This window comes from Excalfactoria chinensis, chromosome 16 (genome assembly GCF_039878825.1).
Source record: "Excalfactoria chinensis isolate bCotChi1 chromosome 16, bCotChi1.hap2, whole genome shotgun sequence".
NCBI classification, from domain to species: Eukaryota; Metazoa; Chordata; class Aves; order Galliformes; family Phasianidae; genus Excalfactoria; species Excalfactoria chinensis.
Genome location: NC_092840.1, coordinates 10,637,895 through 10,654,151, shown reverse-complemented (window position 1 = coordinate 10,654,151; position 16,257 = coordinate 10,637,895). Strand labels below are relative to the sequence as shown.

Below are 16,257 nucleotides of genomic sequence, written 5' to 3'. Positions count from 1 at the left end.
AAGCCTGATTTGGCCTAAGAGAATATAATTAGGCTGGATTCAGGTTAGTGTTGTGATTAAATAAGTGGAAGCCTTGCAGCCACGCTGTTGATAAGATTTATTACCTAGGTCTTACAGCAATAATACTATTGAAGCAGCAAGACACAGAAGCAGTTTCTGGGAAGTATCTCGCAGGCGTTACGTTGATTCCTTCTCTTTGCATGCTGCATCTACAGCGACAGAATCCACCTCGTTTGCATCAGTGTTAGCTGCGTTGGTACCATCTAAGTGCTCTGACTCATCATCCTCTGGTGTGACTTGAGCAGCATCAGGCTTTGCTTCAGCAGAGCTTCCATTTGCATATTCAACCCTTTCAAAGAGTATCAGTAACTCACAGTGCCTGGTCTGAGGGAAGAGATCCACAGCCATTGCTTTGACAGGTCGGAAGGCGGCTCCTTTGACTCGGTTGGAAGGGGCCCGGCAAAGGCTTGGGGGGGAAGATGGAGGAAGAACTGTATTAATATTTGACTATGCTGTTTATCACTACTACTCTTTGGCAGCACCCTTGTACTTATGTTGCTCCCAAAGCAGCACCTTTTGCTTCAAGGTAGAAAGTAAACTGCTACGAATAGGACTTCAAAAATAAAAAGCCAATCTCAGCCCTCCTCCCCAGCAGCAAGGACTTTAGTTTTTACCACGTTCACATTGTCTACTTAATACAAGGACTACTCACTCCACAAAGTTGTTCATTGCAGCTCTAGGATTGCAGGACACATAGATAAGCTTTTTCAGCTGTTCAGCTCTCCTAATTGCGAGGATTACCTTGGAATCTAGACAGAGAAAAGAAGAGACTGGATACGAGTGTCAACAGACTTGTGAAAAAGTCCAGCACGTGGTCCATCATCAACATAACCGGCGTGGAACTGCACCGCTGCGAGTTACAGCTACAGCCCCCACTTCATTTATTCCACTGGTATTTTCTTGGGCACCCCACCAAAAAACAATGAGGAGAATGCACTTAAAACGCAGAGGAGAACTTACGCAGTCCTGCTCGAGGTGGATCTACGATAGTAATCAGGTTCTGGGGAGCTAATACGTTAATTAAGGAAGGAACGATATCTTCAGCCTTCCCACAATGAAATTCAATATTACTCAGTTCTACAAAAACAAGTAAATAAACGTTATTAGTTACGGCATCTTTCAATACTCCCAAGTTTCAATACTGTCCATATTCAAGCCCTGTGCCTTACAAATGACAAATGACATCTGTATCACTGACCGGTGCATAAATTGCTCAAACAGCAGTAACTTCTGTGTGTGTCCTTATCTAGGCTAAAGCCAAAAGGCTGCTGTTAATGCTTTGGTTATAAGGGTAACCGTGACTTCATTTCACATCTGCACTGAAGTGTTCTATTTATGAGAAAACCAAACATCGATGCTAACTGTCAACAGGAAAACTGATCCCACAGATTATCACACAATTCTCTTTTCAGGAGAGATTATACAGTTAAAATGGACACAGAAAACAAAGACTTTTTTAGCCTTTTAGCTTAACTAACCGTTCATCTGGGCATTGGCTCTGGCATCCTGCACAGCTTCTTGGCAGAGTTCAATTCCAATCACTTTCTTCACTTTCTACAGAATGAAGGGGAAAAGCTCAGCCCACGATACAGAAATGCAGCAGTTATTCACAACATCAGCAATTAACCGGAACTTGGAGCAACACCCGCCTGGAGAACTCGTGCCTTGCAGCCAGAAAAGTTGGAGAAGAAACCCGTGCAAACAATGGGGCTTTTTCAGATTGAAGCTGGGGGATGGACACCGTTTATCCCAACTCTACTTATGCTGGGTTGTTTATTTTCTTAGGGGAGGCTCCAGGCTTCCTCAAACAACACTCTAGCAAAGCTCTACACCAGAAAATGATGCGAGTATAAGTAATGATGATTATTCATAACAGAGACTCCTGACAAAACTCAACTAGTTAAGTGGATACATCTTTTTTGCTACATTTTGGCCATCCTACAGAATTATGGCCTCTTTTGACTTGTAATCTGAAGATAATTTAGGGCACTCAACACGAGTGAGCTTTCATAAACAGCTGAAAGCAACTTCATTAGAAATAATTACATTTAGCTGTTGGTACTGCTAAGTCACAGTCTGAACCAATGATTGAGCACCTGGTGAGGGACACAGCCAGCCCTGGGAGCACAGCTGGGAGCAATTCGGCTGCATAACCAGGAGAGGTGGAGCCTGGTTCCAGCCCTCCATAAGCCTCATAGAAGGGCTGGCAGCGACAAGAGAAGCATCTCTACCTGCAGATCCCTCTGCAAAGGTATCTGGTGAGCTCTGAGCCTTCAAATAGGTAAGCAAATCTTTCTTCCTTCCTTTAACTGGATTGTGACCATCACCCTTTTTCGGGTCATTTAGAACTGGTGTTGCCTTTCCCTCCAATACATATGTGTATACATACATACACACACCAAGAATTCTTTTTGTCAGAAGCATTACAAAAGATCTGGCTGTTACAAGATGTTACTTACATTAGCCAAGGAAATCCCGATGGTTCCGGTACCACAGCAGACGTCAAGCACGGTGCTTTCTTGGCTCAGTTGTGCCCACTCCTGAATGGCAGCATAGAGAACTTCTGCAGCCTGTGTGTTTACCTGTGAAATTAGTGTCAAACCAGCTTACTTCATAAACTGTGTATGAATGAGTTCTAGGAAAGCTGATTTTCTTTTACCTCATTTCTAAGAAACAAGTCCCATTTATGTGTAACAATGTCACACGTGGCTGACTTCCAAGTCATGACACCATTACAGGTTTCATTTGGTTCCGAAATAGAGTGTTTTGGTTTCTATGTTCCTTCTGCTTTAGCACTTAACTCCATTCCACCAGCACAGACTACATGTTCAGGATTAAAAGCTCTGGAGGGAAGAATTACCTCTTGGAGAAGGAAACAAGAACTACAAAGATTATGGAACTGCTACTGCATGTTCTGTACAAGGGCTCTCAATAGGATGCAAATGGTATCAAATACTGAAGTGGTGAAAGGAACAGCTACATTTGACATCCCACCAGTCACGTTAATGCTCATTTACTGAGCTTTTACAGCAGAACACAATACTTAAATGCATTCAATCACAATGATGGTATAAAAGGTTACATCTCCTAAGTATAAGCTACCTTGCTATGGGGAAGTAGTCAGTTTTGAAGGCAATAATGCAAGTGCAGTTCAGTTAGCAGCTCAGTATCATCCTCACCTGAAAAAATGCATGAGGAGAAATTCTAAACTTTAGGCCAAGAAGTTCTTCATAGATGTATTTATCGCCAGCCACGTGCTCCAAAGGCAAGTCTTCCAGATTGGGAGATTTCCTGGGAGGGGAGAAACAAACAAAAAAGCACATTAATGTGTTTGTTGCCATTTTCCACAAAGCTGAAGACATCTTCAAAGCTAGACAGATACCAGACAGTAATTTATAGTGTGCAACATCAATCGTGTTCTTTTCGAGAGTGTCGTCTTGGAGGTTTTTTCTTATAATTCTTATTCTATTTATACACAGTTGGGCCTAAAAAGAGGCAGAACTTGATTGTTGAGAGCAAATGGCCATCTCGTGCAGCAAACTCTTCTGCAGTGTGACAGCTGCCCACACAGAGCAGGTTCACACGCAGTAATGCCATCTGCCCTTTTCCCCGCACTGCTACAGGGACGTGGAAGGTCCTGTTTTGTGGGAAAGCTGAATAACTGTTTGGCTGATCAGTAGTGCTGCTGTTACCTTTAGGAACTGGAAACAGGTGAACTAAGGGTGTGGAAGTGCCACCTCTGCTACTGCTGAAGACAACAGAACTGCCACCACCCAAATTCCCCAGGGCGAAGCCGAGTCCCGTGTCCCGTACCTTTGGCCTTCCTCCACAAAGTACAGGGAAGTGACGCCGCTCTCCTTCCCTGCCCCGTCAGTGAAGTGTTTTGCCAGAGCCGCCTTCAGGTCAGCTAGCTCTTCTCTGCTTAATTTCTAAAGGTGTCGGTGGGAAGGAGGGAGAATCGTCATCTTTGTGACTTAACAGAAATGATTTACCACATGCCACCTGTACAGCAGCAGTATATAATAGAGAAGATAATTTACTGATGTCAATTAATCGCTCATTTACGTGTACCGGATAATTTTAAGTAGACAAGTAGTACCAAATAACTATTCCATTTCTCTTTCACATGCACTGTTTGGAAAATCAAATTAATGTAATTTAAAGCAGTGTGTCGTGTATCTCAAATACCTGAGGGTTAAAGTAAACGATTGCCATGATGTGGCCGTTCCTGCTGGTACGGACTGTGAGCTGCTTCCAGTGACCTTCATAGGTTTCTGGGCTGTAAACTGAGTAAGGGGTTGACCTGCAACGAGCAGCAGGTCAGTAACTTAACAAGGAACAGTTGTGAGGGAATAACATTCAATAGTTTACTGAAACACAAGCAGCTCGGCAGGTAAAGTGATGAACAATATTAAAGTAAAGCAGAGGCTACATTGATCTGTCAAGAATGACTTCCAAATCTTAAGTAAGGCAAAAAAAGGACAGATGAAGTAGATCCTGTCTCCTCCTGCAAAACAATCTGCCCTTAGCTCTTCTCAATCCTCCTCCACTTTAATCCATCCAAACTGACAGAGCACAGGCAGCCACTCACCATGGTCAGAAAATGAAACACCTTAAGAACCTTCACTGCAAACTGAACTGCCCATCTTCACAATTGTTCTGGGGTTTCAATTGCTGAGGATCTAACTGCTTTTTAAACTGCTTTGTAAACTGCTTTAAGAAAGCACTGCTGCTCACCAATCAGTGTTTGAAGGTTGTCTTGCAGGATTCTCCCCGAATCAGCCAAGCAAGCAGCTGCTTTTTGTTTCAGCTTTAACAAGAATTCTGGTGCAGCTGTCTTACAACTGTTCATAGTAAATTCTGTGAGTACTCTTCAGTATCTGAGACACCAAAACTTGCACAGATACCCCGTTTCACTTTGCTCACCTTATGTAGTCCTGAAAAGCTTTTACTACTTTTTTGGCAACAGCAGGAATGTGGATGGTATCAAACGGCTCCACCACGGCGCAGGTACCGCCCTTATATTTGCCAAGACGACAACCCACGGTTTTGTCTTCTTGATTTACACCAATCCCAATCAAGAACTCGCATTTGTTGCGATATTCGGTCTAGATTTAAAATAAAGTCATGTCAGAGATTTATACGGCACCTATTTGTCAATTGTTTCATCCTGGAACTACTCTCATGTGGCTGCAGGTACTCATACGCGCCTGCTGTGAGCTACTGGCCATAGTGATAAAGCACAAACAGGATCTGCAATTCCAAGGGCAAACTCCTGCGCTCCCTGCACCGCGCTGACATTAGCTACAACACGCTTCTGGGGACAGCACCCTTTTTAAAGGTGGATTATTCTGCTTCTTGCCAACTTTTCCAGGCGCTGTTCACATGAAAGGCAGCGATACCTACAGTTGGTGATTAACTGAGAGGAAGAAAAACCCTCACTTTCTTCACTGTCTCTTAGGATGGCTGCCTGAAGGCTAAGCTCACAGGGCGTTCCGTTACCTGTAAGGGTGAGGCCTTCACTCCCTCTACAGGGCAGCACATTCTGTTGTACTTCTGCTTCTGCAGGAACAGCCAGGGCAGCAGCGCTCTGTTGGTGTTTGCAATTTCCCTGCCCAGATCAGAAACAACAATTTAAAAGTGCACGTTTGGAACAAGTGAGGTTGATGGTCACGTAAGACTTTTTTTTTTATCCTTTCATGGCCCACAAAAGGCACAACAAGTTACTAGAGGGAAAACTTCAGGAGGAAACCCACATTTTAACAGGGGAACAGATCTCAAGTTACAAGAGCTGCAGCCCCAAGAAACAAGACTTTGTACAACTTCAACGGTACGTGCCAGATTAAGAACGTCCCCAACGCACGGGTGGAACTTTATGGGATTAATGGAAATGATGGAACAAATGCTTCGATCTACAAAGACTAAAAAAACCGAGGGCATAATGTGTAGAAGCCCGGCGGCACCGGACGGTCCGTGCAGCGGCCCTTTCATGCCGGCCTCCCCAGGCGCCGAGCTGCGATGCCGGCACAGCTCTACCCGGGACCGGCGGCCCCACGTTCCGTACGGCGGCCCCAACGCGGTGCCGGTCCCACTCCCGCCGCTCCCAGTCCCGCTGGCAGTGCCGGCCCCGAGCTGCGGGGCACAGCGGCGCTCCGCGCGTTACGGCGCCGTCAGCCCCGCGTTCAGCTCTACGCGCGGCCGACTTCGGGCCGAGGGCGGCGTTACCGGCGGCATTACTTGGCCAGCTTCTGCAGCACCTGCTCGCACTCCCGCCGCTTCTCGGCCAGCTGCTGCTCGTAGGGCACGGCCCACAGCGGGGTGACCACGTCTGCGATCCGCTTGCTGAGGGGCTCGGCGGGCTCCGGCTCGGCCCCGTCCCGCTCCTCCCGCCGCCGCTTCCGCGCCATGGGATCGGCCTTGGGCTTGGCCGCCCGCACGCCGAGGGAGCGGCCCTTCCACGCGGCGCCCTGCAGGACCCTCACGGCCTCGTCCCGCTCCGCCTCGCTCTTGAACGTCACGAAGGCGAAGGTCTGCTTGCCCAGCAGCTTTATCTTGTGAGGGCTCAGCCCGTACTTGGAGAGGAACTTCTTCACGTCGTTGAAGCCGATGTACCTGGGCAGGTTCTGGATCTCCACTTTGTAGATCTCGGAGGTGAACAGCTCCGCCCGGGTGTACCCGTACACGTCGGGGCCGCCCTCGGCCGCCTCCATGGCGCTGCGCCGGGCGGGACGGGGCGGCTACGGAACGAGACGGGCAGGGAAACCGATCGTCCGCCACGTACTTGTGCCGAGGCGGCCCTGCGAACCGCCGCGATCCGCCCGCTTAGCAGAGTAAAACACGGCGGCCGACGCGCCGCCTCAGCGCTGCCTCAGCGCCGCCGCCATCTTGGGCCGGGCCGCCACGGCGGGGAGCGGCGGGAGGGGAACGGCGCGGCCGGGGAAGGGAGGAAGAGAGGAGAGGAGACGAGAGCTGCCGGGACGGGGCTCCGCGCTGCCGGGCGGGGCTCGGAGGTTCGGGGTCGGACACTCGGCCCGGCCCGGCCCAGGCTCGGCGCCCCGTGTGAGGCGGAGGGGCGGGGCGGGCGGCGCGGCGCGAAAGGAAGGGGGCGTTTCCCATCGTGCCTTGCGGCGGCGCGGGCTGCGGGAATGAGGTAAAGGCGGGAGGGGCGGGGGAGCGCGGCAGGAAGCAGCGGCCGAGAACGGAGCGCAGCGAGCCCGGCAGCATGGCGGATAACAGGGTGAGGGGGACGGCGAGGACGGAGCGGGACGGCGGGACGGGGATATAGGCGGCGGAGGAGCGGACGGGGTGGGGGATGGGGGGTAACGGAAGCGGGTGCGGGCCGCGCGGGGCCGAGACCGAAGGTACAGGCCCGGTTGTGGGCTGAGCCGCGCGGAGGCGGCTGGGGCAGCGCTGCCCTCGGGGCCGAGCTTAAGGCAGAGCTCAAGGCCGAGCTTAAGGCCGTGCTTAAGGCCGAGCTCCAGGCACAGCTCCGCTCCCCGCGGCCATTCTCGCTCTTTGCGGCCGTTCCCGCTCGCTCCGCCTTTCTTCGCCCCGCGGCCCGGCCCGCAGCGGCCCACGTGTCGCCTGTCGCGATACCGGCCCGCCCGCTCCCGCACGTGGTGGCGGCGCTCGCCGTGCCGGGGGCGGAGCTGCGGGACCGCGCGGGGCCGCTCCGCTCCTCTCGTTACCGACGCGGCTCCCTTCAGCCTTAACGTACCGAGCCGTCGGGGACGCGCGTGAGCCGCGGAGCCATCGCTGGTTAACGGAAAGTTCTTTGCAGCGTTCTTTCCCTGAGAGCTGCGCCCTGTTCCACCCTGAGCGCGCTGCAGGCCCCGTGTGTGTGTGTGTGTGTGTGTGTGTGTGTGTGTGAGCACCGTGTGTGTGTATGTGTGTGTGCGCGGCCGTGTTCCGCCTTTGTGTTATCCCAGCAACAAAAAGACACGACTCGGTTCTCTCCACCTCACATCGCCGTTTGTGGCCTCGTTAAGTTTGCTCTCCCTTGAAGGCTCCTACCCGCACAGCCATGCAGTCATGGTGCTGTGCCCTCCTCGCCAGCTGTGACTGCAGACTTCCTGAGCCTAGCAACGGTGCGGGTGGACCCCAAGCAACTGCATAGGAAGCCTCATGTTGGCCACTTACCCTCCAATTAAAAACAAAGCTCCTCAAAGAGCGTTGTGTTGGAGGAAGAAAACTTCAATAACTTCTGAGTGTTTAGACTGGGCTTCAGAAACCTCTCCGACTGCGGGGAGTTCTGACACATAGGACGAGAACAATGAACTTCTGTTGCCTGTCTGGATGCACTTAGGTTGGTGGAGGTGGTTTCTTTAGTGCTGTTTCCCCTCCCCGTTAACGATAGGTCGTTAGTAGTATAACGTGTTTATACTGGAAAAATGATGGGAAATGACTTTTCAGCAGTCAAAAGCCAGGAGAGTAGAACAAAACCAGCACAAGGCTGCTTCGTTCTTAGTCTAACTGCACATCGACATAAAGCAATTAATTTTCAGCTGTGAATATGGTTTATTTTTAAAGCATGTTTTGGTTGCTGAGATCCAGTTGCTGAGTAGTTGTGAATGTAAGTGTGCAGCAAGTTTATCTTTCTTTTTTGTTTTCCACTGTCCAGGAAGCACATGAGGAGCACGATACTTCTACTGAAAACGCAGATGATTCTAACCACGATCCTCAGTTTGAGCCCATAGTTTCCCTTCCAGAGCAGGAAATAAAAACTCTGGAAGAGGATGAGGAAGAGCTCTTCAAGATGTAAGTAGAACACGCTTCTACACGTTATCTGGCTGCTTATTGTACTTAAGCTTTAATGTGTTAGGAGAAAATTGGATAACTTGTTAGGAATCTGCATGAAGTGGCAGTGTAAGTAAACTGCTGGTTACTGGAGTGGCAGAGGTTGAGTTGGGGAGGTCTGACAGCACCATCCCCAAGGAACTGGTGAAGGTCTGGAATAGCATGAAGGAATAAGGTTTTAGTATTGTCTCATTTATCCCAAAAGAAAACATTAACTTGGATAATAACTAAAGTTTTGAAGGTATGTGATAGTGGTCTAAAACGTATAGTGCAAAAGGTATGGAAGACCAGCGTAGGACCTAGGCTTTTTCCAGACAAAGATCTATTTGGAATTAGTGTCTCTTGAACAGATGTTTCCCTTCCTTTAGCAGCGTCTTAAGCTCTCCAGGCTCACTCTGATCAGTGTTGACTGATCCCCAAACTATTCCTGGTTTTTTCCTTTGGCATACTGGCATCTTGAAAAATTAAAGGATGATGCTGTAAAGCTGGTTTGTTGCACTGCAGTGCAACGCTGGGCTTCCTTTGTACCTGTCTGATGAGCAGCAATAAGGAGGGTTTGAGAGTTGGAAAGGGGTGATTCCAAAGGGTAAAGGACTCTGTTAATGGTGGATCAAACACTGGGCTTGGAAATACACAAGTAGTTTCAGGCTACTCAATTTCTGCAATTAAAATTACTGCTGGATGGCTGTAACAATTGTATTCCTAATGTAGGAATTCTATGAATAACAAAAGCTGTTATTTATACATTAATTTAAAACAACAAGTACATTCACTTCCCAAAGTATGTCCAGAACATAACTAACCCTCATGTGCATGATAAAGGATCCCTCACAGCTTGCAAGTAAACTTGAGTATTAGTTTTTAACACTGCATGCTAAATAAAAGCAGGAGTCACAGAATCACACAGAGTAGTCCAAGCTGGTGGGGACCCACAGGACTCATGGAGTCCAACTCCTTACTGCACACAAAACCACCCCAGGTTCTTTCAAAACATTTTCTCTTTCTTGCGTGGCTTAAAAAACATCTGCTGTACCATACAGGTGGATGTGTTGTTTCAATAAACAGTTACATACAGGTTAACTTCTCACGTTCTTCTTTCTTTAAGGCGAGCAAAGCTGTTCCGATTTGCATCTGAGAATGACCTTCCAGAATGGAAAGAACGAGGAACTGGTGATGTAAAGCTCTTGAAGCACAAGGAGAAGGGAACAATTCGCCTCCTCATGAGGAGGGATAAAACTCTAAAAATCTGCGCAAACCATTACAGTATGTCATGCATTGCTATACTTGCTATTGTGGTGTGTGTGTGTGTGTGTGTGTGTGTGTGATTTAATTAACCTTGATGGAGCTTTAGACATTGAAACTTAAGAGCCCGGTGGCTTTTAGCAGTGTAGGTAGAGAGATGCTGCCTCTTAAAGCAAGCGCCCAACTTAGAGGAGACTATGCATACTGTCATTTCTTGCCCTGTCCACAAAAGACGTGTACCAAAACATGAGTGCTCATCTTTATTTATGGATGGAAGGAGGCTGTAGTTTTGACGATAACCTGCAGCATTGAGTCTGAAAGTTCTTTGTTTTAAAGGGTGCTGATGTTTGAAGACGCTTTGAAGTGTAACTGGGATGGGCAAACACAGAGTCATTGATCCCAACGCTTTGTTGTTCTTTAACGATCACAGACAGTGTGGGCCTTAGTACTGTTGATAATAAAGAATGTTTGCTGACTTCTTTCATAAAAGAATGAGAAAGTATTACCAAATTATTACTTAGTGGCTTTGGCAATACTTTGTTATTGATAGAGCCTTCAGTATCTTTGAAGTTAAGCTACATTCAAGTAGTTTGAAATAATTGCTTAAAGTAACAATGCGAATCTGAGAACAGAAGCCATGTTTATTTTTCTACGGGCAAACCTTTACAGAAGGTCAAAGACAAATGCAAAAGCAGCACAGTCACCAACCAGTAACAGTAATCAACCTTTTCTTTAGGGAAATGTCCACTTAAACTGATGTTTGTCCTGGAAAAACGTTTTGCAGTATACATTTTTTGACTAAATTTCTGATGATGGGCAGGCAGACAGAACGACCCTTTTCATTCTTGGGAGCATTAAATGAAACAGTGTAATCCCATCTCTAAATATATTTAAATACACGCAAAGAAGTGAGTTGGCTATCTTTAGGTTTCTCCTGAACTAAGCACAAGAGCCAGGATTTGGACAGGGAGAAGCAAGGAACATCCGTGTCTGAACTGTGTGAGGGCTGAGTGGTGTGAGCAGAGATGTTGGAACTCCCCCTCAGTTGGGTTAGATGGCTAAGTGTAGGAATAGTTTGTCTTGTAGTATACCATATTGTCAGTGTGCAAAAGAATGGTCTTTTCCCCTGAGTGCCTTTTCTTCCTAACCATTTGACTGTTCCTTAGGATTGTGCTTAATGCTTGCGTCTCTTGGGGTAAGTATAAAAGTCATTTGTTTTGGAACAGAATTAAGATGCACCGTAGTGAATCTAGCACTCTTTTTATACAGCAATGGCATTGTGTCACTTTATTGGAGGATGCAAAGGACACTGCTGTTTTTTTTTTATTTATCCCTAAGTAATTCTCTATAAAACGCGTTATTTAAGCAACAAATCCTTCAGGTTTATGAAGGCTGGTTTGGAAAATACGTATTACTGTGCTCTGTACCTCTTCTCATGCTTGCTTTTCAGTCACACCCTTAATGGAGCTGAGGCCTAATGCTGGGAGTGACAGAGCATGGGTATGGAATACGCATGCCGACTTTGCAGATGAATGCCCCAAGCCTGAGCTTCTGGCAATCCGGTTTTTAAATGCGGAAAGTGAGTGGACAGCTGCTGAACTTGTGTTATACTCTATACTGCAAACCACTGTTAGATATGCTACCTTGCTACTGTATAGAAGCATCAGCTAATTGCTGCTTTCACTGAGAGAAGTTGGCTACATATTTTACTATGTGTTGATGTACGGTATGACAGCTAGGTCCTCAGTAGTATTTACAGAGCTTTATGTCCTTGGAACTTTTGAAACTTAGTCAGCATTACGTCTGCATGAAAAAAACTAAGCAGCTGGCAGGTGGGCAGATGGAAGTTAGCCCTTCAGATGTCTTTTCTGGGATGCTTGAAAAGGAGTTGGTATTTCTTGAACTAGTTCACGGTGGCATCTGAATTTCCTGTAGGGCAACAGTGACCTCGTGTGGTCGGTCATACCAAGCTGGTGTACCAGGTGCTGTGTGTATGGCTCTACTGTTAAGTACCTTGACTGATCAGTCTAGCAATCTATTGTTGCTTGTATTAACTGTGTATAAACACTGTTTATGGCAACTTAGGACAAAACATAAGAGCAATCATATTTCGTTTGCTATTGTAGTCAAGATTAACTTGAATTCAAGTATTTGTATCACTAGCACAGTATTCAGTGTTTATCTTCAGCATTTGATGCTGAGACCCTAAGTTGTAGTATGGTTGTGAGTTCTTCTGGGGCATAATGCAGTGGAGAAGAACAGTAGTTCATAGCTAATCTTCAGTCTTCTGTGCATAGTAATATTAGGATACTGTTGTATTCTTATTTTTGTGGGGCGGGGACAGCTAGGAGTTGTATTGACCTCAGTGTAGTTCTTTCTGGAGTCTTATTTGAAGTATTTTGAAGGTGTGAAGAGGCTTTCTTAGACTTGCTGCTCAAGATCTGCACAAAGAAGTGGCTGAAAAACTTTCTAGAGCTTTTCATTTGATCTTAAATTCCATGACATTATAAGTACCTACAAGTTTTGTTTACACAACGTCTGGTTTTTGAGGGAAGATAATTGAGAAACAGTGTTGGGAGGAGGCGAAGTTAATGAAAAAATATTCTGTCTTTACTGGAACAGACGCGCAGAAATTCAAAGCAAAATTTGAAGAATGCAGAAATGAAGTAGACAAGAGAGCAAAAAAAGGTAAGTGTTAAGTCCTAAATGTTGTGCCTCTTGTGTTTGAGTGGTTTTAGCCCCCAGTGTATCGCTGTGCTTGAGCAGACTCACTCTGTACCGAACTGCAGTCTTCAGTTCAGGTGCTTTTTCTGTCTGCAAGAGTAATCACTCACAGGCGTGATGAGTTGCCTTCATTCTCGTGGAAGGCTGTTACAATTGCTACTGGGACATTTCTCTTTTTTGGAACTACTGCAGAAGTGCTTTCAGTTTACAGCACACGAGTGAACTGTGAGCACTCTATCCACAGTGACATCTCCTTCTTCAAGTTCCCCATCCCGCATTCCACAAGTACATAAGTGTGGAAATAGAGCATTCAATTCTAATAGTTGTTACTGTATTTAAAGTGGTAGCATTTCCTTGTGGGTCTTTATTGAATAGCTTAATGCACTGCATGTACAATTGTCTGTTACAAGATAGCATATCTTGTGAAATAAACACTTCCATCTTCCTAAAGTACAGATTAGGCATAGTTGGCGATCAGTGCTCTTGGGATTCGGATCAGAATCCTTCACTCTTAGGAACTTGCTGTCTGTCCCAGTTTCAGGCTGGGGAGGTGGGGTCTTGGGAAGGGTGGTTTCAGTTGAGGTGGACAAGAAGCTGTGGACTTGGGAGATTCCCTTGACTGGATGTTGTACAGAGTCTGTTACTGGTAGCACTAAAGCTGACCAAGTGTTGCATTTCGCTGTCAGTATGATTGGACACTCATTTAGTGATTAAAATACTCGGGTGGTATTTCTTGAATTTAGACAGTGGAAGGAACTGGCAAAAAAGACACAGCGAGTCACCCCAGTGCTCAGTGGCGAGTTTCTTTTGCTTTTGCTCTTATTCTAAATGCAGGCTGTCTCTGCACTTCGTCCTCTTCACCTTCCATGTTACTGTTCCTCCATTGCAGGAAAACTGGCTACTTCCTGTGTGTAACATTTCTTTTCCCCTCATCAATCTCTCAGCAGGCACAGACAAAAATGATAGTGCCGATAAAGTTGCTGAAAAACTAGAAGAGCTTTCTGTAAAGGAAGAGAGCAAAGAAGCTGAGAAGAAAGAGACCAAGGAAAATGAAGAAAAGCAATAAATCATCCTGGGCCTTGCAGTTTTTCTTTATATTTTTTTTTTCTTTTTTTATTTTTACAAGGGACTTTATAAGGAACTGAATTCAATGTTCAGGTTGTTTTTTCTAAGCTTTTGCCCTTTTGAAGATGTCTTCAGAGAATCCATTCCCCAGTCATGAAAATGTACTGTGCTAACTTTCTTTTCCATAGTGGAAACACGTATTTATGGTCATCCAAAAGAGTGAATAAAACAAACTTGAAACAGCATCAGAGGATAGAACTGAGTTTTCTATATGCTTTAGAGGCTTATGAACACAATTGTTTCAATGGGTGTTGAGATGCATATCATCCTACCCAGGCTAACTAGACTAATAGTCTTTATGAACAGGGAAGATTAGGATGGCAGGCATGTCTTGGACACTAATACAGCAACCCTTTCACGTTCTGCTCTGCTCTTTGTTCCTGAGCAGGAAACACACCTGTGAGTCTTGGAATGCGGCAGGTTTGTGCCATTGGGCAGTAGCGCATCCCTGGTGCACTATTAGTGGTGTTCCATTGGACAGGGAAAATAAAGGTGGGGAGGAAACATGACATGAGACCTGAGTAGTATTTTCCTTTTAGAAAACAAAAGCTCTACCGCTTATGGAAGTCATTGCTGTTAGAAACACTTGAGCCTAGCATAAAGTTGTAGCTGTGGTCCCAGATCTTCCACAATGTGCTTCTTGCTGACTGAAGGTGGTATTGGTCTCTTATATTAAGATGTATGCAAATGAGTCTTAATCGTCGGAGTACCAGCAGTCAGCATATTATAACAGTTACATTCTAAAATGTACAAGCCTTTGTGTTTTTTTCAGGGCCTTGGAGCTTAATATTGCTTTTAAGAACTGGAGAGGAGGGGAGCTCTCAGGGTGCGTGCTGGGAGCCCGTCCCTCTTGAAGGGAGGAGTTGAGTTATTCTCTTAGGTCAGTCGATCACGTTGTACACTGAAGGGGCACGATTCTCGCCAGTAATGGGTGAGTCAATCCGATCTCTTTCCTACAAGCATTAATTGCTTGCCTGGTTTCAAGTAACTGCTAGAGAGTAGGAGAAAATACATATAAAGCGAGAAAATCAACACAATTTAAGTCGGATAGATTAATTGAATTTTGTTGTTAACCACTAATACAAGGTCAGTGTTAGATAGCAATGGAATTCTATGTTACTATTCTTAAAAGTATGAGAACTGAACAAAACTTGCTAAACTTTGTATGGTGTTACTATTGGGTAGTGAGACCTGTCTTCATAAAAGGCTTTCTAAGTAGATGGGGCTCTGCAATCTACCCGAGGAAAACATACGTTCAATAGAGAACGACTTGCATTCCTGCTTAGTGCCGCCTGTTGATGCTGCCATGAACCAGTAGTGCTAAATGTGGAACTGTAACTACGGTACTCACTTCATTCCCACCAAGTAATTCCTTTAGTGTCGTACGCGTTCCCCTTCAAGTACAGCAGGTATCGAAGGTCTGTTCATTAACAAAGATGGTCAAAAGGAAAACGGCGTTCTTCAGTGTTTCTGGTTTGGAAATAACAAAGCAAAGCTCTTTTGAAGTACGTAGCATTTGAATGTGAAAGCCAAATCGTTATCCATGAGTCACTGTAAATTCTCTGATAATGTCAAACTGTGTCTGAATTGATAGAAGCGACATTTAAAAATTTCAAAATAAATGTAAATTTTCATTTAAAGGATTTGCTTTTCATTTAAAGAGCTGCTGGCGATGGGGCTGAGCGTGGAGAGGGCAGCAGCGGGTGGATTTGCTTTCACTGACACGCAGAAGACAGGAGGAAACATCGCTGGGCTTAATGTCCTGAGTGTTCTCATCTTAATGTTGGTCTCAATACTGACAAAGCCTGTGTAACTGTATCACCTTCTTTCTTCCCTCTCCCCCCACCATTTTACTTGTGCATGTTTAATTGCTTTCAAAGCATTTCCCTTCCTGCTCAGGTTAATCGGTCCATGTTTCCAGTTCATGGATTGCTAACACCGTTCATTCAACGTCTGCAGTTTGCAGGAGCCAAATGATGAGCTGAAATCATTTCTCTGGATGGCGTTTGGCTGAGGAAGGTTCCAGTCTCCTAAGCTAACAGCTGGCTGCTCAATGGCCCGATGGCTTCAAAGTTCTCCCAAATTGGACTTGGCTAAAATTACTCTTGCTTTCAAAATAGAAGGAAGGGGAATAACCCAGAGCTTCACTACTGCTGTCAAAACCTTTGGCAATACGTGGTTTTCAGAGCCAGGAGATGAGGGGAAGAATTGTTTGTGTGACTTCCCAGTATGTGACTAAGTATGGAGGACCGACTAGCGGTGCTAGCTATAGCACCTACAGCAGTCCCTCAACGCCAGCTGCTCTTGTGG

General features: G+C 46.1%; 2 protein-coding genes and 1 non-coding gene across 4 annotated transcripts; 2 read left to right on the top strand and 1 right to left on the bottom strand.

Annotated features, from left to right (window-relative positions):
- Positions 1-63: 63 nt before the first annotated feature.
- Positions 64-6,781, bottom strand: TRMT2A (tRNA methyltransferase 2 homolog A). Its single transcript, XM_072351033.1, has 11 exons — positions 6,298-6,781; positions 5,563-5,671; positions 4,987-5,168; positions 4,249-4,363; positions 3,874-3,989; positions 3,240-3,351; positions 2,520-2,642; positions 1,539-1,614; positions 1,021-1,137; positions 713-809; positions 64-466 (listed from the first exon to the last, which is right to left on the bottom strand). Exons 1-11 carry the CDS (start codon positions 6,768-6,770, stop codon positions 178-180), a joined length of 1,809 nt encoding a protein of 602 aa, XP_072207134.1. The 5' UTR covers positions 6,771-6,781; the 3' UTR covers positions 64-177.
- RANBP1 (RAN binding protein 1) lies at positions 6,588-15,580 on the top strand. 2 transcript variants are annotated; one of them, XM_072351035.1, is made up of 6 exons: positions 6,588-6,711; positions 8,681-8,817; positions 9,962-10,119; positions 11,549-11,677; positions 12,721-12,786; positions 13,767-15,580. In XM_072351035.1, coding segments are annotated over exons 2-6 (477 nt in total). In that variant the 5' UTR covers positions 6,588-6,711; positions 8,681-8,815; the 3' UTR covers positions 13,889-15,580. The 2 variants fall into 2 exon arrangements, with proteins under 2 accessions (XP_072207136.1, XP_072207135.1); XM_072351034.1 differs by lacking the exon at positions 6,588-6,711 and adding an exon at positions 7,148-7,297.
- Positions 12,861-12,994, top strand: LOC140259854 (small nucleolar RNA SNORA77). The gene has a single exon (XR_011905465.1). It is a non-coding gene; the product is annotated as a small nucleolar RNA SNORA77 (small nucleolar RNA).
- Positions 15,581-16,257: the final 677 nt, after the last annotated feature.